Below are 24339 nucleotides of genomic sequence, written 5' to 3' on the forward strand. Positions count from 1 at the left end.
ATCATTTATATTTTGACAGATTTCTTTTTTCTCCCCTAATCCAGGAGGCTGCATGCTGGGCACTAAATAATCTCCTTATGTACCAAAACAGTTTACATGAGAAGATTGGAGATGAAGATGGCCAGTCAGTAGTTTTGATTTTATATGATAGAAAATTTCAGTTATATTTTATATCAATACCTACAAAATACTTTAACCATAACTTTTATTGTTAGAAATATTTTTGATACAGCCTTTTAGTTTTAGATGTTGCTGCCAAATAGTAGTATGTATGTAGCATTTTGATCTCATTACCTCCAGGAGTTAGAAAAGGTAGCATGTTTGAGAGTTATTATTGAGAGATTTGGAATCAAGAGTCATTTGGTAATTCACAAATCATGGAGAAAGAATCTGTTTCCTGGCTGATCGTTTTAAAATGCCATATTAATTCTTCTTGAGTGATAGAAATTGCAGAGCCATCTGTGATCATTTCTTCTGTGGTGATTAGCCAGCAGGTTGTCAATATCAGGAATTACATTTGGTTAGAGAGCTCCCTATGATGAGTTCCCATCTGATGTGACAGAGTTGACCTGTCTTCTTTTGAGAGGGTTATTTGAAGCTGTCATCTCCAGATAACTCTTTCACTAGGAGTGCCATTCAAACATCATAAGACTGGCACTCTCTCCCAAAGATACAAACTGTAGCAAGGAGTTTTGTGCATATCAGGTTTGTTTCATATCCGTGAGCCTTTGTGTTTTATGGCAACTGATTATGCTTGTGCTATTTGCAATGGATATCCTCTGGGTTTTAAATTGTGAATGACTTATTTTGGAAACAAATAGTAGTATTCTACATCTGAAATCTTGACAGTCTATTTGTTTAATTATCTATTGCTGATAAGAGGGGAATTAATAACACAGATGCTACTTAATTAAACATTTTCATTTTGACAAGAAACAGTCGTTCTTTTGAAAACTATGCTAAATTGGCATCTTCATAATCTCATGTTGAGCAAGGCTTCTGGAGATTAGGGTAAGGGAGATTCATGTTGCAGTTTATAAATTTTAGTTCATAGGATACCTGTTTCTCAATATCCGTAAGAGAACTTTAAAATAAATATATTATTAAAACAAAGAAAATAAATTTATGTTGTGCATCTTTAAAACCTATCTTGCTTCTTGACAGTTTTTTATTGTTCTTTTCTTTTTACCATTATCTTCTTTTCCTCACTTTACGTTTTTCCTCAGCATCTCTTTACATATCTGCTAAGCTTCTTTATTTCTCTCTGCTGCTTATTGGTTTTTGAAAAAGCATAAAAGTACTAATTTATTAGTATTTAATTAATTTGAGTCTTAAAAATGAACTATAATTAACTCTTGTAAGGGGAGGTGGCATAAAATATTGTTTACATGCTCTTAATTGTTGTTAGAGATATTTGATAATGGTAAGTGAGAATTTGAGATAATTATTTAAAAGATTACTACTAACATTTTCGTTGAATTTTTGAAAGTTTCCCAGCTCATAGGGAAGTGATGCTGTCCATGCTGATGCATTCGTCATCAAAGGAAGTTTTCCAGGCATCTGCTAATGCATTGTCAACTCTTTTAGAACAAAATGGTAAGCAGTGTGCCGTATTTTCAAATAAAGGGAAACACATTTTTGTGGTAGTTTTAATTATAAAAGCTATATATTGTGAGAAACTTACATAATTTATAAAGCTATATATTGTGAAAGATATCTCTGTGTGTAGAGATATATTGGCATGTGGATTATGAACATATAGGTAAAAGGATGAAGAATAAAATAAACATTTATTGTATATTTTTCTGGACTTCTATGTGTAAACTCACACATGACATATACAAAATTTTACGTATTTTGTAGAAATATTATACTCTTTCATAACCAAATTTTATTTTCTTTTTTATGTTGATACATGTGTATTCTCACATTATCATTTTTTATTTTTAATTTTTAAAATTAATTTTTGTTTTTAGATATGGTCTCACTCTGTCACCTAGGCTGGAGTGCAGTGGCATGATCATGGCTCACTACAACCTCAAACTTTTGGACTCAGGTGATCCTCCCACCTCAGCCTCTTGAGTAGCTGGGACTACAGGTGTGCACTGCCATGCCTGGCTAATTTTTTGCAGAGATGGTGTTTTGCCATGTTGCCCAGGCTGGTCTCGAATTCCTGGGCTCAAGCAATCGATCTGCCTTGGCCTCCCAAGTGCTGGGATTACAGGCATGAGCCACTGTGCCCAGCCCAAATTATCATTTTTAAAAGCTATGTAGTTTTTCATTGCATGCCTGTATTCTGTTTTATGAACCAATTTCTTATTAATGAAGTTTTAGTTTGTGTCTAGTGGGATGTTTCTGAAACCCATAATACATACTAATGATCACTTTCCTCCTCTGTTTTCCTTTATACATGGTTCCTATTATTTTCTTGGGAAAATTTCATAGAAATGCAACTGGGCAGAAAGCTATTCACCATTTTAAAATCTGGTAAAATTGTCTATTATAACTTTTCACACTATACTTTTTAAAAAAATGGTTCTTTACATATAATTCTTATAAGTCTTATAGCTTTGTATAATTAAGAAGAGAAAATGGCTTGTATACCTTCAGAAAGACGTGAGTTTTAAGCTTATGGTTCAGGCTGCTCAAATTTCTTCCCCCGTAAACAGGAATACTGACAGAAATCCTTAGGTGAAAACTCATCATAAAGGCATTGGGACTTGGCAGCTTTTGTAGGATATTTTTATAGGGCGAAAAATAGAGAAAAGCACTGAAAGCCAGAGACAGAGACCAGTGTAAGCACCAGCTTTTAATAGAGAACCTGGGTAGGGTGGAAAAAAAAAAATAAAGCCACCACCTCATGCATGTTTCTTTATATTATTATTGAAGCTAAATAAAGAGGAAAATCATTTCTTCTTCCTCTTCCTCCTTTTTCATCTCACCTCTCTGATGGCACTTTAATAAAACGCTTGGAGTGGCAAGGGCACTGACAGACAGACAGGGGCTGCTCTCAAGGATAATGAGTCCGAGTAACAGGGGAAGGAGAGGAAATCGCTGTTCTCGAATCTCTCATATTCTACTGTGCAGTTAAAGAGGTCTGGACAGGGATTTCACTCCCAAAAATGAGGACTGGACTTTGTGGCTTCTGTTGAGGCACCTTAGAGTGGAGGTAGACTTTTACTATGTACAGACAACATTGCGTTGGTGACGTCATTCATAACCACCTGGAAATCTCCTTTGATATGCAAATTAAACAACCAAAACTTTGTGAAATTTCGACTGCTTCCTATTATGATGTCTGAGGACTGGTTACATTCAGAGTACACCCTGATGTCTTCGTTCAGTTCTCTGCTCTTTCTAGTTCCCTACTTCTTTGTTCCTGACCACCTGTCAGGTAAAATGTCCTCAGATCCTTTTGTGTTGTCTTTGGAGTTCTGCCTTAATAAAGCATGAAGAACTTGAGTAGCTCATTCATCACCTTTCTTGGGCAATTTCTCATTGAAAGACACTTGAGAACCTTTGGGTATACAGAGCTGGGCATGGCTTTTTTAGAAAAATGGCTACATTGGCAGGCAGAAGAACTGGGTCCTTGGAACCATGGAGGTCCCAAGGTTGCACACATCTTGTGTGACATTTTCCATTTAATTAATTAACTAATATTCATTGAGCTCCCAAGTGTCTAGTGTCTGTAGGCACTTGGGATACATTCATTAAGTAAAAATCCCAGGCTCATGGAATTTAAACTGTAGTGGGGAAGATAGTAAGACTAACTAAAATATGTAATATTTGAGGCAGTTAACAATAAAAAATGAAGCAAGGAAGGAGAATATGATACGTTAGAAATCAGAGGAGATGAAGTTGTGAATAGGCAGCCAGGAAAGAAGGTGTCTATTGAGTAAGACCTGCAGGGCTTTGCATATTGTTTTTTGCCTCTTAAAGCAGTTAATTTCCTGTTAAAATGGAGTGGATGAGATCAGGAGTATTATGTAGATAGCTGGTAGATGCGATAGCATGTAAAATGTTCTATAAAGTCTGACGTGACTTTATGATGAAATTTCTTCTCCTAGGTTTATTGCTTGCAATTTTCAAGTCACACATTGGGTTACTGTCTAGGATAGTGATTCTTAAAGTGTGGTTCCTGGACCAGCAGCATTTGCTGGGGAAACTTGATAAACAATGTAAATTCAAGGGCCCCATACAGACCTTCTGAATCATAAACCCTGGAGTTGAGACCCAGCAATCCATGTTTTAACAAGCTCTCTAGGTGATTCTGATGCACGCTACAGTTTGAGAACCACTGATCTAGTGTTGTTTTTGTCTTTTAAAGCGTCGTCTTGGCTAGAAGCTAGCCACTTTGGGAAAGGTTGTTACAACTTCTGATGTGATCGAGCAAAGTAACCAACTGTTTATTGTATATTAACGTGTGCTATTCTGAATGTGTTTAAAAGATACCAGTTTTTCAGGTTCTGGCAGTATTGTAGAATGTGTATGTGGTTTCTATTTGTTTCCATGTTTTGTCCTATCTTCTTGAGATAGACTGCTTATTTTATTTATTTATTGTTATTTATTTTTTTATTATTATACTTTAAGTTCTGGGGTACATGTGCATAACGTGCAGGTTTGTTACATATGTATACTTGTGCCATCTTGGCGTGCTGCACCCATCAACTCATCAGCACCCATCAACTCGTCATTTACATCAGGTATAACTCCCAATGCAATCCCTCCCCCATCCCCCTCCCCCCTCCCCATGATAGGCCCTGGTGTATGATGCTCCCCTTCCCGAGTCCAAGTGATCTCATTGTTCATTTCCCACCTATGAGTGAGAACATACGGTGTTTGGTTTTCTGTTCTTGCGATAGTTTGCTGAGAATGATGATTTCCAGCTGCATCCATGTCCCTACAAAGGACACAAAGTCATCCTTTTTTATGGCTGCATAGTATTCCATGGTGTATATGTGCCACATTTTCTTAATCCAGTCTGTCACTGATGGACATTTGGGTTGATTCCAAGTCTTTGCTATTGTGAATAGTGCCGCAATAAACATACGTGTGTATGTGTCTTTATAGCAGCATGATTTATAATCCTTTGGGTATATACCCAGTAATGGGATGGCTGGGTCATATACTTATTTTAAAAGCAGTACTTAAGTTAAAACTTTTTATGTTTCTTTTTCTGCCACTTTCAAAGTGTTGAATCACAGTGTGTAATGTTGGAATTGATATTTTTATAGAGGCTTCAAGACAATTGATGTTTATGTGGAAACTTGAAGACAACAGATTTATGTTTAGTGAAGGAATTTTATTGCAAAGAGGAAAATTGGCCTGTTGTGATGGCTCATGCCTGTAATCTCAGCACTTTGGGAGGCCAAGGCAGGAGGATTGCCTGAGCTCAGGAGTTCAAGACCAGGCTGGGCAACATAGTGAGATCCCCTCTCTACAAAATATTAACAAAAATTAGTCAGGCATGGTGGCACACTTGTAGTTCCTGCTACTTGGAAGCTGAGACAGGAGGATCACTTGAGGCCAGGAAGTTAAGGCTGCAGTAAGCTATGATCTTGCTACTGCACCCCAGCCTTGGCAACAGCGAGCGATGCTGTTACAAAAAGCAACAACAGCAAAAAAAGAGGAAAATTATTGCTTAATCATTATTGCTGGAATATAGTTACTTTTCACAAATAAATGAAATACCAGTTGTAAAGCATATCTCTATGTTTCCTAGAGTTTGGCATTACTTTGTGAAAATAACCATAATTACTTATATTCTGTGTAAATGCTTTCCATTTCTTTGTATATGATGGACTATATTCTAAATCTTATGGTAAAATTATGAAAATATGCTTTCATATCCATAAGTGACACTTTAAAAAATCTCAGTTAATTTCAGAAAAATCCTGTTGTCAAAAGGAATATACCTGAATGTTTTGGAGTTAATGCAGAAGCATATACATTCTCCTGAAGTGGCTGAAAGTGGCTGTAAAATGCTTAATCATCTTTTTGAAGGAAGGTAATATAGATTCATTAACTTGTACAGAATATGTCATATTAGGCCAGGTAGAATATCAATATTTCAAGCATATTTCTAACAATGAAAAGAAAAAGAAAAACGTAAGACACTTGAAAATTGAAGCATTTTGCAATGTAATCTCGTGTCACTAGTACCATAGACTTACTTTATCTGAACACTGAAAGGAATGGCAAGATTGTGGAAACATGTTGAAGGTTTGGTTTTGAACCTGATGCTTGATGTTGACTATATTTTGAAAAGTGGTAATTGTATAGCACATAGCATACAGCAGTTTTTCTAATATTGTGTGTGTGAAAGTTATAAAAGATAAAATCAGGATATAGCTTCCTAATTGTTGTTCTTTCACAACAAATATATTATTCCTTCATTTGAATGAACTTTGGCTTCTCTTCCTGCTCTCAATCTTTAGTTAGGGAAAATTTTAACTACATCTAGTCCAAGTGCAGAGATGTTAAGATTATACAGCTGCTGGTTAGTGGCACAACAGAGACCAGATCCTTTGATCTATGTATGGATGGTGGTGGGATAGAGTGGGATGAGGTGGGGGTGAGGGGTGGTAGGTGTGGGCAGAACTTGTGGCTTAAAAAAAAAAAACCTGTTTAAAAGACGAAAAATGAATAATATGCAGAAGGTACCTACTGTAGAATAGGCTCAGTGCCTTTTTGCATTTCGTTAAGCCAAAAAATATGATGTAAATTTGGCATTGTCTGAGTAAATTTCAAACAAAAAGAGGCTATATAGAAAACTCTCATGTGTAGACAAAATAATTGGCACAGAAGTTGCAGTAAAAACTAATTTTGTTCCTGGCTTTGCCACTAATTTGAGCCAACTGTTTCATCTCTAAAACTTCATGTTCCTCATTGGTAAAGAAGAATGGTAATAACAGCCTTGAAAGTTGTAAGCTTAGAATGTAAGGATTAAATAAATTAATTTTTACAAAGGGATTAGGATAATGCCTGCTACATTTTAAGCACTCAACAAATTATATCTATTGTTATACTGTTATTAAGTGTGAATAGATGAAGTGCATGTAGCATGAAATGTAACATAACTGCAGACTTGTAAGAAGTAGGGTTACACTGTTTTTAACATCAGTCTAGCTAATCTATGTTTATGTATCTCTTTAAGTGGTATTTCTCTTATTTAAATGTTGTTTTTGAACACTGAGATGAAAAGTTTATCTTAAATGTTGATTTTAATGGCGCTGAAAGTGTGCAAACCTTTATAAATGAGGCACAAAAACAGTGGAATAAACTCCAGTCTAGGATTCTGTAGATTCTGGGCAAGCGATTTGATGTTTCTGGCTGCATGCTCTTAAGTAAAATGTGTACAGTTGCAGTCCTGGAGATTCCACATTGGCTCTGGCAATGTGTCTGCCCCTAGAGAACTCATGTTAGTTGAGAGACTGATATGTAAACAGGTTATTATAATACAGTCTCAGAATGCAGTAGCAGTAGTGTGTAAAATACACAATGGTAAGAGTAGAGTGGACCCAGCTGGGGTTACCTAAGGAGGGCAGGCTCCAACAGAGGGATGTGTTTAAACTGGGACTTTAAGTTGGAAAAGAAGGAGTGTATCTCAGTGTCCACAGAACCATGCAAAGTGAGAACATGGTTCTGATATGCACAAGTTTCAGTTAGCAAGTAAAGCAAGGATTGACTGTATTAAAGTTCATAGTACCTACCGCATTCTAGTCAAGTGACATTTGCTTATATGTAAAAGAAAGAATAGCTAAAATACCTTAGAGAAAACACGACTGTAAAACAAATTAAAAATAATTAAGGATACTATATAAGAAGTCCAGTGATGTTAATCTGGAAGAGGAAGGTTCATGTGCTGTAAAGAGGCCTTATCTTGGGGTCAGACAAGTTTGGGTACCAGCCTTGTCTCTGTCACTTTCAGTGACAAAACCTGAATATTTAACCTCTATCTGCCTAAGTTCTTCATGTAGAAAATGGGGATAATAACACCTACCTCCTGGGATTGTTGTCATTGACCCATCCTAGGTCAGAAGGATGTTGTTAGTTTTATGAAATGAAATAATTCCCAGGTTACTATGAATTCTATCTTATGAGTTCAAAGTTTAGACAATTAAAATTATGTATGCTTATACTGCTGATTTCAAATGCATTTTCATATAGTCTTTCCTGATAAAATATATTGGTTCTGTCCTCCTGTACTTACTTCAATTTGGTGTTTATACCATTGAATCAGATCGGTCTTCCAATAAACATGCCAATTTTATATCCCCAGCAACACTTCCCTGGATACAATGGCAGCAGTGCTCCCCAAAATAGTAACAGTTATGAAAAGTCATGAGACATCATTACCAGTGCAGCTGGAGGCGCTTCGAGCTATTTTACATTTTATAGTGCCAGGTAAGTTACATAGTTGATTGTGAGAAGAGATAACAATTTAAAGGGATTTTTGACTTTTCATGAAATAGCAATTTTCTAGGCAAATATTAAAAGACTAGTTTCTGTTGACTAAATGTAAATCGTTCTGTTACACCAAAAACAAAAATAGGGGTTAAATATGATGCAGAATTGGCATTTAGATTAATTTTTATAAAACATATGAAATTCAGTAATTTATTTATTTTAAATAACTACAATGTAAGATGTGGAGATTTTATTTTTAAGGCGAGTGTTCATCTCTGATAATTGTTTTCTATTTTTGTTGCTGTGACCTGAGTTCAAGCTTTTTTTCACTTGTTTGAATTGTACTATTAGCTAATTTTCATGCCTATTCTCTTCCTTCATTTCCATCCTTTTCTTACTCTGTGATTGAATTAATCTTTCTCCAATATGGTGTGTACTCATTTACCTCAATGGCTTCCACCCGCCACCCACCTTTAATTCCTACTTACATCTGTTATCACCTTATTTGTTCTCAAAAGCCCCTTTAAAATACCCATGTCTCTATTCATTCAGCACATTTATTAGGTGCTTCTTATGGTCTAAGCACTGTGATGCTGTTAAGCTTTGAAAGATGAATTGGAAAAAAAGCACAACTGTACTATTATAGGAGCTTAGAGGTAGATGGACGTGTAAATAGTTAATTAACAGGCAGTGTGAGAGGGGCCATGATAGATGCATGTATAAAAGGCTTTGAGAATATTGATTGAGGCACAAATAATTTCTTCAGAGGAGTAGGACAGAGATTATAATATTTGAGGTGGAAGGGTAAATAGAGCTGGCCTGGCAGAAAGACGAAGGAGGACATTTCAAGCAGAAGAACATGCACATGGTCAGGGGTGAGTGAGGCATAGAGGATGAGGAGAGTAGTGCATGGGGATGAGTGTGGAAGGACAGGCTGAGGCCCAAAGAAAAGGGGCTTGAATGCAGTGTTGAAAAATCTATGCCTTGTAACAATGGAAGTTAATCCAAGTTTATGAAAAGTGTTTACAGATTGTAGTGTCACACCGAATTTTGCAACTAAAGACAATAGCATTGTGGTGTAGAGGATGATAGACAGGGAGAGAGACTATATAAAAGGAGATTGGGTTGGAGGTCTGTGGTAGTCAAGTGAGACCCGGTGAAGGAACCCTGCAGTGGAAACACAGATGAGAGGGCAGATTGGACAGATGGTTGGGAGATCTGTTTGATGTGACATCGTGATCCCTAAGTATGAGGGATGATGCTTTGTTCTGTGAAGTTCCCAATCTTTTGCAGTCATTTTTGCTTTGTTCTTTTAAAATGAAATCTTCCTAAATCTATCATTTTCTCTAGTTATATAGACATTTTATGTTTCTCTGTATAAGAGTATTATTCGATATAAAAGTTTTTTAAGGACAGAGCTTTCTTCAGTCATGTTTTTCCAGTCCTCTGGTAGCTGTTCAATCAGTGTTTTAAAAATTGAATCATGGTGTCCTATTCATAGTTTCAGCTTAATTTTGAGACATAATTTAACAGATGTAATTTTACTTGCAAATATTATTGCAGGTTTTATTGAATTTTATTTTTAGATTGTAATTAAAAACAATAAAAATGCCTTTTGATTATCCTTAAAGTTGACAGCCTTATTCTTTTGAGAGAGGTTTTGAGTTTTAAAGATAACCAGAGGACACTCAAAAACCGTATCTGTTAATGAAATAATATTCTTTTAGTCCAAAAGTAAGTTTGGAATACAGTGTTTCTTTTCTTTTATTGTTCTTAAACTGACCCTGAAGCAAAATTGTTAGTCAGCAATCAATCAGATGTATTATGGGTGCCCTTGAAAATAATCACTTGAGGACTGTACTTCATGTAAAAAAATACATTTTATAAACATATCAGTATGTAAGTACATTCTTCTGGTAGGTAAAGGCTTAATCATTTACTCTATGCTAACATATTATACTACCACATTACACCATACTGTATTGTACCCTACCATCATGTACCATGCCGTGCAGTACCATATCATTCTAGGTATCAACAACGAACTATGGTAGCAATACTCTGGTAGTTTCTAGGTTGAATATGATTCTGTTTTGAACATGCTAAGTTGAGGTTCTTATAAGATACCTAGGTGTACATGTATTCATTTATTAACTAGATTATATTCAGGTTTTTTAGTGGCAAAGATGTACGTTATGGCAAATGTGTATAATTTAGTGTCCAATTAAGGATAGCATATTGCATCTAGTGTATGTATCTTAAGTTTCTTCCAATTTATTACTGTACATTTTCTCTTTTACTTTATAACAACTTGTTGAAGACATTGAACTGGTTGCTTTAAGAAAATAATAATAAAGACCCAGTTACTTCAATAAAATATCATTTGACTTGTTGTTTCTTGAGTTACTGCTAGTTTTAGAGGAAATAATGTGAAGTTCTTTAAGAAGGGATATAGGCGAATAGGGAAGTATACAGAGGAGAGTGATTAGGGAGATAAAAGCACATCAAAAAGAGCAATAAAAGGAACTGAGATTGTTTTATTTGAAGAAGAGATGACTCAAGGGGATATGAAACTCTGTTAAAATCTACTCACTTACAACCAGTAACAGTAATAATACTAAACGAACATGGAGAACTTAAAAAGTGTTAGTCATTGTTTGAAGTGTTTTAAGTATATTAACTCTTTCAATTCTCACAATACTCCATGAGGCAGATATTATTATTAGTATTATTATTATTTTGGTATTGTATGGACAACAAAACTGAGGCATAGAATTGTAGAGATTTTTAAGGTCAGGCCTGATATAACAGCACCAGATTTTCAGCGTATGCAGGCTGACTCCAGAGTAGGCATTTTAAAATAAATGTTTGTGCAACAAATTTGTCCTGAACAACTGTTGTGTTTAAAGCACTATGTCTAGAATCCTTAAGGTCTGGGGAGATGATGAGGTTATGGACACTGCTCTCAAAAAAATGTACCATCTGCACAACTTAAAGGACTGTTATGTAGAAAGGAGATTATATCCATTTGAATAGTAGGACCTCAAGTGATAGAACAGAGACTGGAGAAGAAATTTACAGGAATGTTCATTTGGTCTTAATATAAGGAAGATGTTTAGTAAAACCCATTACATGTAGCATGATGTTTTTACTACTCAAACAGGCCAGTTTTAGTGGTCACATTTTCTTAAGGCATAATAGGCAGCCTCAGAAGTTAGTGTGGTCTTGGTCACTGGAAATGATACACAGAGAGTTTAAGGGACTTGCCCCAGACCACACGACTGCAGTGAATATCAGAACCTCTTTGAATACATTTTAAAATAAGGACTGAAAGTTGGAGTAGGGTGGTTATCAAGGCTGCCTTCTTTACCATAGTATTCCCAGCATTTAACAAAATCCTTGGCATGTAATTGGAATTCAAATTCTTCTTAAATAAATGAAAAACCTGCTGTAGCCAGCTTATAGTTTGTATTAATGTAGATTATTAAAGTGGAAGATTATAAATGATTGTTAACAATTATGTCTATAATCTTAGGTTTGGAAAACATTATTCATTCATAATATTTTTACTTACATGTTATATTACATTTTTGACTTGTAGTGTTTTTAGCATAGTTCAGCTATAGTGTAGCTTAATAAGGAATATGATTTTTTAAAAATAACAATGCTATTCTATAGCCTTTACAGGACTTCTAAAAAACGACATGTTCTCTACCACTTTAATACTGAAACTCAAATCTTATTTTTTGCCACGATTATTCCAGCTACTCTTTTTTGCCTACTTTTCATTTCTGACCTTTTTATGTTGTAGTCCAAATAACTTTGAACTTTTCTCAAGTTGTCCATTGTTGCATACAAATCTTCCAGCATCTTAAAGCACAGCCTACTCACACAAAAAAGTGATTGATTGCCGCAGAAAATTGCTTCACCATCATAATTTTTTGCTACTTCAAATTCAGTAAGCATTCTTACACATTATATTTATTTTATATTCAGTGATGAGCTATCTTTATAGATTCCTTAAAATTTCTGGTTATTTCTTTGATAAGGAAATATGTAGTAGAAAAAAGTACGACACATATATTGTAAGATTAATTATGACAATTTCTAGAAAGTAACAGTCTGTTCAACTCAAATGTTTATAAGAAAAGTCTTTCTTTATTTATTTATCTGTGCATTTAGGCATGCCAGAAGAATCCAGAGAGGATGCAGAATCTCATCATAAGCTAAATATGGTTAAAAAACAGTGTTTCAAGAATGATATTCACAAACTGGTCCTAGCAGCTTTGAACAGGGTATGTTGAATATAAGTTTTCTGTCTTTACACTGTTAACTAAAGTATTAAATTTGGAGAACTAGGGGGCTTTTTCAGTCGAAGTTTTCTATTCTCCGTTTACTATGATAGCAGGAAGTCATGTGGTTAGAGACATAAGATGTGGGAAGTGAAAAGACACGTACTAAGCTAAGTCCAGCTAAGTGTATTATCAATTGCAAATGTAGGCAAGATTCTTTTGATTGCCAGTAATATAAATCCACTCTAGTTTGCTCAACCAAAAAGAGAACCAAAGAGCCAGATATGCAGCTAGACCTTATGAGTCATGCTGAGTGCTATGGCTGCTGTTTTCTCTGTCTGTCCTCTCCGGCTACTTATCTTTCTTTTCTGGTCTCATGGTATATGATTTAGCCCATGAAGACATACCAGGGTTAAAAGTAAAGTCTTCGGCTGGGCACGGTGGCTCAGGTCTGTAATGCTAGCACTATGGCAAGGCCGAGGTGGGTGGATCACGAGGTCAGGAGTTCGAGACCTACCTGGCCAACATGGTGAAACCCTGTCTCTACTAAAAATACAGAAATTAACTGGGCATGGTGATGCACGCCTGTAATCCCAGCTACTCGGGAGGCTGAAGCAGCAGAATCGCTTGAACCCAGGAGGCAGAGGTTGCTGTGAGCTGAGATGGTGCCACTGCACTCCAGCTTGGGCGACAGAGTGAGACTTCGTCTCAAAACCAAAACAGAAACAGAAACAAAAACAAACAAACAAAAACAGTAAAGTCTTCTTTGATTCCCTGTGCTCCTTTTCATTGCTCTCCTAAGAGATAACCTCTGAAATGATTTGGTATACATTGTTTCCATTTATTAGCATTTATATATCTATGTTCCTACATTATAATTAAAGTATCAAGAAATCATACTGAATATGAAAAAGAGAAAAAGGGAATTAAATTTAAATTGTGTAATGCAAAAAGTTTTGGTGGAATTAAGTTTTGGAAATTTTGCATGAAATGCATTGGTTCTTTATTAAAGATGTTAAGAATAAAGACATGATTAGTGTGAATGTTTTTATAAAAGGAGGAGCCTATTTAAAGTAATTAATGGAAATGATTCCATGTGTTTGATATACTTTGATAAATGTCATAAATTAATTAAAGTAGCTTCCAAAGAGATCTCCCTTAAAAATTCATTTTAAATTGAACTTTATAATGTCACTCACTGCCTATAATATGTTTGAGTCATTTATACTCAAACTTTAATACAGTCCTTTGTATTAAATTCTTTAATACAAAGAATTTATGTTGTAATGGGTTAAATTTAACTTGAGAAATATTTGTTGAAAATAAGTATATGGAAGGAAGCGGTTAGGCATTTAGAAGATAAATAAAAATGCTTTGTACCCTTCTCTCCTGAATCTCATAATCTGGTTATTGAAGTCTGTTGTGAAACCTTGGTTCTTTTCTGTAAACAAGAGACACACAGCAGAGGAGATGCAGCATCGAGTAATTTATTGCAAAAGAAAGAATATTTTGCAGGTTAAGTGAGGAATAGACACTTTTACCCTAACAGAATTCAGGGCGGGCTTGCTAGTAAGGAGGAGACTGCATAGACTGGCACTAGGAAGACTCCATTTGTGGGAGTCATACATGACTTTTCATAAGCAGGTGGGAAGGCGTGTTACTAGTAAGCATATTCTAGGTTGTCCTCTGGGTGCACATGTGCAGTAGCTGTACATGCTTGTTCATATATCCCATGTCTCATAACTCTCTGAAATCTCCACCCAGCGGTGTGTGTTTTACTATTATAATGAGCAAAGGGTCAGTCTGAGGACAGGGAAAATCAAAATGTGCATGCTCCCTACAGGGGCAATTCTCTACTGGAGATAGCTTTGCTTGAATGAGCTGGACTACAGTGCGAATGCTGAAACTTACTATGTTGACAGTAAGATTGCCACAGTTGCCGCGTCCTGAAGACATGGTTACTTCCTTTTAATACCTATCCTGCCTCATTGTTAGAGGAATAACAACTGTGCATAAAATCAGTTGTTCTACACGAGCACTTAGGAGGGATACCAGCATTGTGAACATAGTCTAAGTACATAGAGGAGGGAACAGTTAATTTTATTCATGGTGGGTGTTGGTGAAAAGTGGAAGCGGTACCAAAAAAGCCATATATATAACTGGTTCCAGTTAGCCAATATTCTCTAAAGTTATTAGAGAAGCCTAAGTGAGATGTAACCTCAGCAGTCAGGAGCCAAGAGAGCAGGTAAGTACTGTGATGTGGAGAAAATCGCTTTGTTCCATCTGAGAAGAAATGGTTGAACGCTGCTTTTCCCCCCATGCCAGTACTTCAGTAATGACGCACAGCCTTTCACTCAGCACTGATTATCGTTAGAGGTGGGGAGTTAAGGTCATGGAGAAACACAAGTAACAATATTTTATTTCAAAGACCTCTCCAGTGTAATTCCCCTAATCCTTCACCATGGTTGAGAAAAATGGCTCTAAGAGATGAGAGTGATTACTGTAGCTCCAAAATTCTGTGATTGCATGTCTTACTCTGAATAGTAATTACAAAGCATCAGAGGTTTTAGGTCCAAATATTGCAGACACGATAAAATGAATTACATTTTAATACATCTAAACTTGGAGAGCAGAGTTCCAAATAAGGTAGAACTTGAGATTCAACTCTGATTTATAAAGCAGAGACTAAGAAGAGTATTTATGAAAGTGAATCCATGTTTGGATACATAAAAATGCAATAAAATTCAAGCTGAAGTTAAAATCTCTGTCTAGAACAGCGATGTTCCATTTATGCCTGATCCTTTTAGCTTTTCCACAGATGAAGACTTTATCACCTGTTCCAGAGAGATATATTTGTCCATTATTGTTTCCAGAGAGCAAAGCTGAAAATAGACTCTACACATTTTGGCTGCATCTGTGTTTTATATGTGGTGACACTCCTGTGTTCTTCAGTGAGGAAATCCAGTAAAGTAAAACAAATCTTCAGATGAAATGGGCACAAATCAGAGAACTTGTGAGCTTCACAAAAACCTTGAAGCAAAATATACTCAGCTTAAATATTGAATATATTTATTTCAGTAGTCAAAAAAAGAGCTTATCTGCAAAAGCAACACCAATAACAATAACAACAAATTGCATATAAGTAAAATTTATAAAAGGTTTACAGGATGGATATACAGAAAACTACGAAGCTTAGGGGTAGAGAGGAGTAGCTGAATATATGAAAAGATACATCTTCTATTTTGATAAAAGGACTAAATTTTTAAAAATGAAAATTGATCTATGTTTATGAACCCTTAGTAAAAATAACAATAGTATTTTCTGGAACTAAGTAAGCTAGTGTAAAATTTGCATGAAAAAATTAATACATATGAGCAATCAGGAGAATTTTAAACAAGAGTGTTAATTCATATGGCCTAACTCCAAAAGATAATCAAATGTATTATACAATTTTAGTAACTATAATGGTGTGATACTGGCACTAGAGGAGACAGATCAGTGCCACATAAGGGTGGCTCAGGAAATAGACTTAAATAAAAATTTGTAATGTTATGATATTCCTCGACTGTTGGGAGGAAAATAGATTACTCAGTTACTTGGAACTGAGTAATTGGAACAACTAACTCTTCAGCCATTTGGGAAAAGCAAAGGAAGCTGAATATCTTACTCCTTTTGCCAAAACAAATTACAATGGATGAGATTATGGTCTATAATGACGTTGGTATATGTACACATTAAAAGTTTCAACTATAATTGTTATTAACGTAAATGATAACGAAACAGCCTGTTGGAGAGAAATTTGGTAATATTTATCAAAATTAAAATGCCATCTTTTCTGATCAGCAATTTCATTCTAAGAATTTTTAATGCAGATATACTTGCTCATGTACAGAAAGATTATTAGACATGAATGTTCACTGTGGCATGATTTGTAATTAAAAATGTGGCAACAAACTAAAAGCTTACATGGTAATCATTCATGCTGTTTGCCAAATATTTTTAGTTCTCCACCTTCTGGTGATTCTGGCATAGGATTTAGTAGTTAGGTTGAAGCATGTGACTAAGTTTGGTCAGGGAGTTGTAAATGGAGGGAGCACTGTCTCAGGTATGTTGACCTGCAGTGTTTGAGATAGTAGTTGCTCTGTCAGTGGAGGTCCCTGAGGGACTACAACAAGCAGAGTCCCCTCCTGACCTGCAACACATATGTAGCATGAGCAATAATGGAGCTTATTATTTTTGCACCCCATAAAATTTTGAGAATTGTTACTGCAGCTTAATTTAATCTTTCCTGACAATGCAGTACCCATCAATAGAGACTAATCAGATAAATTATACCATTTCCAAATTATATCATCCTACGTAAATATTAAAAAACAATGAGGTGAGATTCCTAATGTGCTGCTTTGGAAAAATCTTCAATTTTCTATGTGTATGAATGTATTCCCCAGGTATTCGTTTTTTCCTTCCTGTGTGTTGACACCTTATGCACACTTTTGGCTGAAATTAATATATTTCCACTGCTTTATGTTCTCTCCCTTGCTTTTATCACCCAATTGTAGCAAATTATATGTTCGCTTTTATAGCTTTAGCTATGTAAAATTTTCTAATAGCTAAGTTTGTGGTTTCTGGAATTAAGATATCTGAATTTAAGTCTGACACCACCACCTACAGACTATGCACCCTGGACAAGTACTTAATGTCTTGATTTTATTATGTATAAAATGGAGATAATAACTTGATTTTTCAGTTAGACTTGTTGAAGATTTTATAAGATAATTCATGCAGAAGTGTCAGTATAATGATTGGCACATAGTACGCACTCAATAAATGTTAATGTTATTGCTATTAGATTTAAAAGTATCTTTTGACTCCTGGCTATATAAGATGAGAGTATTTGCACTTCTGATATCTCCTGTTTTCCCACCTACTTTTTTTCAATAAACTAACTCCACATTGGCAGAGTAGATAATATTTATATTCAGCTTTCTAATTATGCTTTCTAAGTTTGTGTTTACCTTATTCCTACAGTTATTTGGAAGCAGTCTTCATCTCAAGTCCTTTTGTTATTGTTTTTCCATTCATCTTTTAGTTGTCTGAATTTCTTTAGAAAAGTTTAATTCCTTGAATATCTAATGTTTATATTTCATTGTTGCTGTTTTTGCCTTTATAAATTTTGCACTCTTAAAAAAAGTTATGTTGGTTGTAAAATATTGTGTGGTTTTTTTTTTTCCCTGAAGTGTTTGTAGGCATTTCACTGTGTTCTAGTACTGAATGTTTTAGTGGAGAAGTCTGAGACCAGCTTCATTTGTTTCTTACTGTTAAGTGCTTGGATTCTTTGCCTGGCGCTGAAAGAATTTTTTCTCTTGAAATCAATCCACTTTAGTAGGATATATCTCAATGTTAGTCCTGGGATATGGTATTCTCATTCTAGCTATACATTCAACTTTTTTTCCTGGAAAGTTTTATTGAGTTGCATCTTTATACACATGTATATTACATATACATATACATATACATAGTAAAGATATTAAGGATAAAGATAGATGCTTTATAAATATCAATTCGATATAATTTTGGCGTGAAAATAAGCCTGTGGTGCATTTTGAGTTTGGAAGTAGAACTGGATATACTTACTTATTATTATTTTTAATACAAAAGTGGAGACAGGGTCTCACTATGTTGCCCAGGCTGGTCTCAAACTCCTTGACTCAAGCAATCCTGCCTCGACCTCCCAAAGTGCTGAGATTACAAGTGTGAGCCACCGTGACCAGCTAAATATCTGTATTTTTCTCTTTCATTATTTTAGCTCTCTTCTTTGAGGCTATCAGTCATATGATGTTGGATCTCTTTTGCCTTAATCTTTTAATTTTTCAAAGACTAATCCAGCGACACTATCACCATGCCACTTACTTGTAGACAAGGGAGATGATTCCAAACATTTAGCTTATTTATCAAAATCAGAGATGGGATTTATAAGAAAAAAAGGATAAAGGGAGAAAACAAAACACAAATTATCTGGGAACGTGAGTCTGTTTTCCTTTCTTTGGCTAATCTACTTACCTAGTAGCTAGGAAAGAGGCCAGCGTGAGTATTTTTCCATTGAGCTGGCAAGCTCACTCATTAGAGAAACCATTTCAATATTTATGGATTCTCTGAAAAAAACTTGGAGAGTAGTAAAGCATAGGTGGTAGGATGCTGCCATCCTTCTGTTGGCATCTCCAGAGTTTCACTTGAAAAACACCTCCTAAGTAGACACTAGTAAATTGATTTTAATCCCTATTTGAGCACCAGTGCAATACGTTACTATTGCAAGATGGAGCATTAGATAACTGAAGGAAATTCTATTGTGGGTTTGTAAATATCACGATAGTCATACCTATATAATACATATATGTATATATAAATATTAATTTTTAAACATTTACTTAGCTATTAAAAATCAAATGCTCATATTTAAAATTATGAGTTTATACTCTGAATTCTCTTTTTGCATAGACAAATCAGAGATTATCTGTTACAAGTCATTAGTCATCATTGACCTGGACTGAAATGGTTAGAGCCTAGGGGAGTTCCAGGTAAAAGGACCAGTAAATGAGTAGAAACTCGTTAGAGGTAGAGCTATTAAGGACAAAGGTAGGTGCTTTATAAATATCAATTTGATATAATTTTAACATAAAAAGAAGCTTATGATACGCTTTGAGCTTGGGAGCAGAAGTGGATATGTAATTGTGTAATAAAATGGAAATGCACTCTCCTTGTTTGAAAATTATTAAGGATTTTACAAGGGTGATGACAGAGCATTGAAGCAAGTGCTCTCTGAGCATGAAGCTGTATATGATTGTACAAATACACACCTGTGAAGCTGGCCTTGCCTGTCAAACAGGAATGTTGGTCCTATTAATCAAACAGAAAGTTCAGAATGACAATCTGACTTTGTTTTGTAGAAGATACTAAGTTTTGGCCTTGAATATTTGAGTTTAAGATACTGGTATCAAGCAAAAATAAATTTGGGCTTAGAACTTTAGAGAGTTTAAACTTGTGCTTTGACTTGTGTGCTCACATGTCTCTGTGTCACAATTTTTTTCATCCGTACATCAGGACAACAATAGTGTGTCTACATCACAAAGGTTTTGGGAGGATTAAGAAGGTGAATACATATGAAGTACTTAAAAGAATGTCTGGCACAGAGCGAGTGCTACATAGGTTTTGGCATTGTTATTGTGGTCATTGCTATTGTTATTACGACCTGAAGTCATCTTAGTGTGTGAAATCCCACCCGTGAATAGAAAATAGAAAGAACTTTGGGCAAGGTTTGGAGGTGAAAGAAGAGATCGTAAAGAAGATGGGTAAAGGAATGGTTTTAAAGATTGAGAATAATTAGGGGGGTACTGTGTCATGGAAATTAAGGGGTGAAAAGCACCAATTAAGTTGTTATTAGATTTTTTTCTTTGGTTTATGTTCAGAATGGCTAGGAAAGAAGTCTGATTATAGGAAATTAAAGGGTAAGGCGAATGTGGAGGTAGTGGGAGTCGACTTTTCTATTAATAAGTTTAGAAATAAAGAAAAAGTGGTAACTTGAGGAAAGAGAGGACCGATTAAGGGAAAGTCTCTCATTAACTCTGAAGTTTTTCATCTCTGAGGACAGCGCTTAGCCCCAGGCCTGACCTGTGATGATTGCTCTCACCAGGTCTGTTCCATGGACAGAGCCATCTCATCTCCTCCCCATCACAGCCTGCATTAGGAGAATTGTTTTAGAGATGAGGGAGCTGAGACACAGCAAACCAGCCTTCCAATTTCACTTCGCACGACTCTGAATTTCTTTATATTTCTTGAATAGAAGTTTCACTTTTTACTTACCACTTCTTAGTAGTCATTGTCTGAGTAATTGTTACTTCATTCATTTAATGGTTCTCAGATTTATTTAATGGTTCTCAGATTCACAGAATTTAAACCCAAATTTAATTGGCCTCCAAGCTGATGTGCTTATCGAAACAGTGACAGGAAACAAAAACGTCACGGGAGACAGTGTCTTATTAAGATGATACATGAAATGATGTCCAAGCTGAGCAATTAAAGTGTGAAGTAGAAGGACACAGGGTGAGAAACTGATACTTCTCAGCCTCTGTAAAGAAGATAATGAGTAAAGATAATTGAGAGGCATTAGGGGACTAGACTGAGAAAGGGATAGAAATCTGTTCACTGAGACTACAGAAATGAGGAAGCTTGGAAGGCAGAAGATTTCGGTCAAAGACATCCGGCTTGAAGCTATTTCAGCTCTTTGGATTATCTGTGGTGGAGGCCATCACGTCTTTGGAGTGGAGGTACCATGAAACGAGTGTCTGCAAAACATCATCTAAATGAAAGCAAAATTCCTGGGAAGGATGGCATTATAATTTTTGAAAGAAAAGCTATGAGTTGAGCATTCACACCAAGGTAGATGTTTGGAGCGTATTGCTTGTGTGTGAAAAGGCAGAGATGACCAGAATAAGAGTTAGATGTATGTTGCATTTTCTTCTTGGTTGATGAGTAGGATGGTCTGGACAAAGAAGTGACCTGTATTAAAATACCTTTATAATGTCAAAGCATCTGGAGGAAATTCAGATTAAAGAGGTTGGATGATGTTGTAATTAAGATCCTGGGCTTTTAAGGTGGAAACATTTATATTCAAGTCCCAGGCCCAGTGCGTATTAGTTCTGTGACTTGAGCTCTTACTTCTGCATCTTCAAAGTTTGGCAAACCTATTACATGAAGCTGTCGAGGAGATAAATGAAATAAGGCATGCAAAGAACTTGCAGTGAAGAGTAATTATCAATATTTTCTTTGTTGAGAGGCAGCATTGCGTTTTACTGGTCATTACATTTTACTAACTATTAAGTTAGTGTGGACTTTGAGAATAGTTCTCAACCATTCTAACCCTCAGTGAATTCTTCTTCTAATGGGAATGATATCAGTATGGATTTCATGAGATTATGAAAAGAAAATGCCTACAAAGTATTTATTACAATGCCTGGCACAGAGCAAGCTCTCATTAATTGTAAAAATGCTAACTCTTATTCTTCATAATGCATAAACATAATTAATATTATAGAAAACAAAATCAAGGATACTAATTTGTGTTTGTATTAATTGATTTATATTTTGTCAGTCTATAACTGGTCTTAACTAAGGTAAGTATTAAGATCTCATTTTTAAGAGCAAGTATTCTTTTGATTTCAGTTCATTGGAAATCCTGGGATTCAGAAATGTGGATTAAAAGTAATTTCTTCTATTGCACATTTTACTGATACATTAGGGGTGTTATCCCTGGAAGGTGCTGTGGATTCAGTGCTTCACACACTGCAGATGTATCCAGATGACCAAGGTCAGTACAATTTGAATTCTGGATTTAGAATAGATTTTTGTAGGCCATTAGCTGGCGACTGGATGTCTGTAAATATTTTTCTTCAGTTTTGAGATTTAAAACAATTCTTTTTTTTTTTTTCTTCTAGAAATTCAGTGTCTGGGTTTAAGTCTTATAGGATGCTTGATTACAAAGAAGAATTTATGCATAGGAACTGGACATCTGCTGGCAAAAATTCTGGCTTCCAGCTTATACCGATTTAAGGATGTTGCTGAAGTACAGACTGAAGTATGTGCATGATCTTGGAAAGAACTTGGGAACTTGTGCAAATTTCACTTTTGGAGCAGTTTGTGTAATTCCCACTTTGCATGAATGGGGTATTCTAGTTAATGGAAAACCATTTATCATTTTGTAGTTATTTTAATTATACAAGCAAAGAAAATTGGATTGAATCTCTAAAGATCCAGTGTTTCATTATTAAATCTCTAAAGTCAGCATGTTTATTCACCATTTATCTTGCCCATAAAAGTTCAGAGACTGTGCTTAGAAATCTCAGCTAGAGCTGAATTTATTCACTTAGATTTTAGATAAATAGAATTTATAAATATTCCAAAGTTTGTCACTCTCCGGGTTTTATTGTAGGTTGCTTACCTCTAATAATTTGACTTGTTAATTTTTTTCCTTGCAGTGAAAAAATGTTTTTAACATTTTTCATCAAGCAAAATTTAAAACATGATATATAATAACTATCTTTATAAGGAATTCAAGATATTGGCCTAGAGTGAGTTCAGGGGAGATTAAGAAATAATTTTTTTTTTTTAAATTTTAGCAAAACAAATAGCTTTTCTTCAAGAGTTTCTGTCTTAGTTGTGGAGTTTGCAACTTTCATAAACTACACTAAGGAATTTTTTTTTTTTTTTTTTTGGAGACAGGGTCTCACTCTGTCACCCAGGCTGGAGTGCAGTGGCAGATTTCAGCTCACTACAACCTTACAACCTCTGCCTCCTGAGCTCAAATGATTCTTGTGCCTCAGCCTCCTGAGTAGCTTGGGCTACAGGCATGCACTCCCATTCCTGGCTAACTTTTGTATTTTTTGTAGAGATGGGGTTTCACCATATTTCCCAGGCTGGTCTCAAACTCCCCGGTCTCAAGCAATCTGTCCTGCTCAGCCTCCCAAAGTGCTGAGATTATAGGCGTTAGCCAAGGTACCCAGCCGACTCAGGAAATATTTTTTGTAACTGGCAGCATTGACCAGGAATAAAAATACTTGGTCTCTAATCTTTGCACAGACACCGTCAGTAAATGAGAGAATGTGTGTAAAGTGTTTTAAAAAATTATGAAGTTAAGAACATACAAAATTCTTACATTAATAACAACAATGTGTTTTATAACTGCTTTTCATAATGTGCCTCAGGATAGGCTGATTAGAGCAAGATAGGATTGATTAAAAGTAATCTTAGGGAAAGGAAAGGATTTTATGCAGGTATGGAACTCTCAGTCACTCTGGATTAATTCATCTAGGCATAAATTTTAGAATCTCTACAGTAGAGGTTATGAACTAAATCTGTCCTGCCAACATATTTTATTTGTCCAGTTCAGTGTTTTATTTTATTTTTTGAGACAGGGTCTCACTCTGTTGCCCAGGCTGTAGTGCAGTGGTACAATCTCAGTGCACAGCGCCATCCGCCTCCCGGGTTCAAGCGATTCTCCTGCCTCAGCCTCTCTAGTAGCTAGGACTACAAGTGTGCACCACCACGCTCGGCTGATGCTTGTATTTTTAGCTGAGAGGGGTTTTGCCGTGTTGACCAGGCTGGTCTCAAACTCCTGACCTCAAGTGGTTCGCCCACCTCGGCCTCCCAAAGTGTTGGGATTACAGGCATGAGCCACTGCACCCAGCCTTCAGTTCAGTGTTTAAAAGTTTTTAATTCGATTGATGTACTTTCTGCACATTTGCATGACCTGCTCTGCTGCAGCATTCACTAGTTTTCAGGGACCTCTGGCTCTAGAGGCAGGTAGACCACCTGTCCCTCAGACATACATAAATTAAGGCTACTTTGCTTATCAAATATTCGTATTTGTAGAAACTCAGTATCATAAGAGTTTGAAGTAATAATTTTAATATTTAGATGATTTAACTTAATTTAAATTTTTTTGAGATGGGATCTCTGTGGCCCAGGCTAGAGTGCAGTGGCACAATCTCGGTTCACTGCAACCTCTGCCTCCTGGGCCCACCCTCCTGGGTGGGCTCAAGTGATCCATCTCATTCTCCTGAGTAGCTGGGACTACAGGTGCACGCAC

General features: G+C 35.7%; 1 protein-coding gene across 2 annotated transcripts in view; it reads left to right on the forward strand.

Annotated features, from left to right (window-relative positions):
- Nucleotides 1-24339, forward strand: part of LRRK2 (leucine rich repeat kinase 2) — a 146244-nt gene that overhangs the window by 25079 nt on the left and 96826 nt on the right. For both annotated transcript variants that reach the window (XM_025402005.1, XM_025402006.1), the window contains exons 10-16: nucleotides 45-124; nucleotides 1490-1596; nucleotides 5878-6007; nucleotides 8282-8406; nucleotides 12592-12704; nucleotides 21918-22062; nucleotides 22190-22329. In XM_025402005.1, coding sequence (XP_025257790.1) covers nucleotides 45-124; nucleotides 1490-1596; nucleotides 5878-6007; nucleotides 8282-8406; nucleotides 12592-12704; nucleotides 21918-22062; nucleotides 22190-22329 — 840 coding nt within the window. The remainder of the gene's footprint in view (nucleotides 1-44; nucleotides 125-1489; nucleotides 1597-5877; nucleotides 6008-8281; nucleotides 8407-12591; nucleotides 12705-21917; nucleotides 22063-22189; nucleotides 22330-24339) is intronic.

This window comes from Theropithecus gelada, chromosome 11 (assembly GCF_003255815.1).
Source record: "Theropithecus gelada isolate Dixy chromosome 11, Tgel_1.0, whole genome shotgun sequence".
NCBI lineage: Eukaryota > Metazoa > Chordata > Mammalia > Primates > Cercopithecidae > Theropithecus > Theropithecus gelada.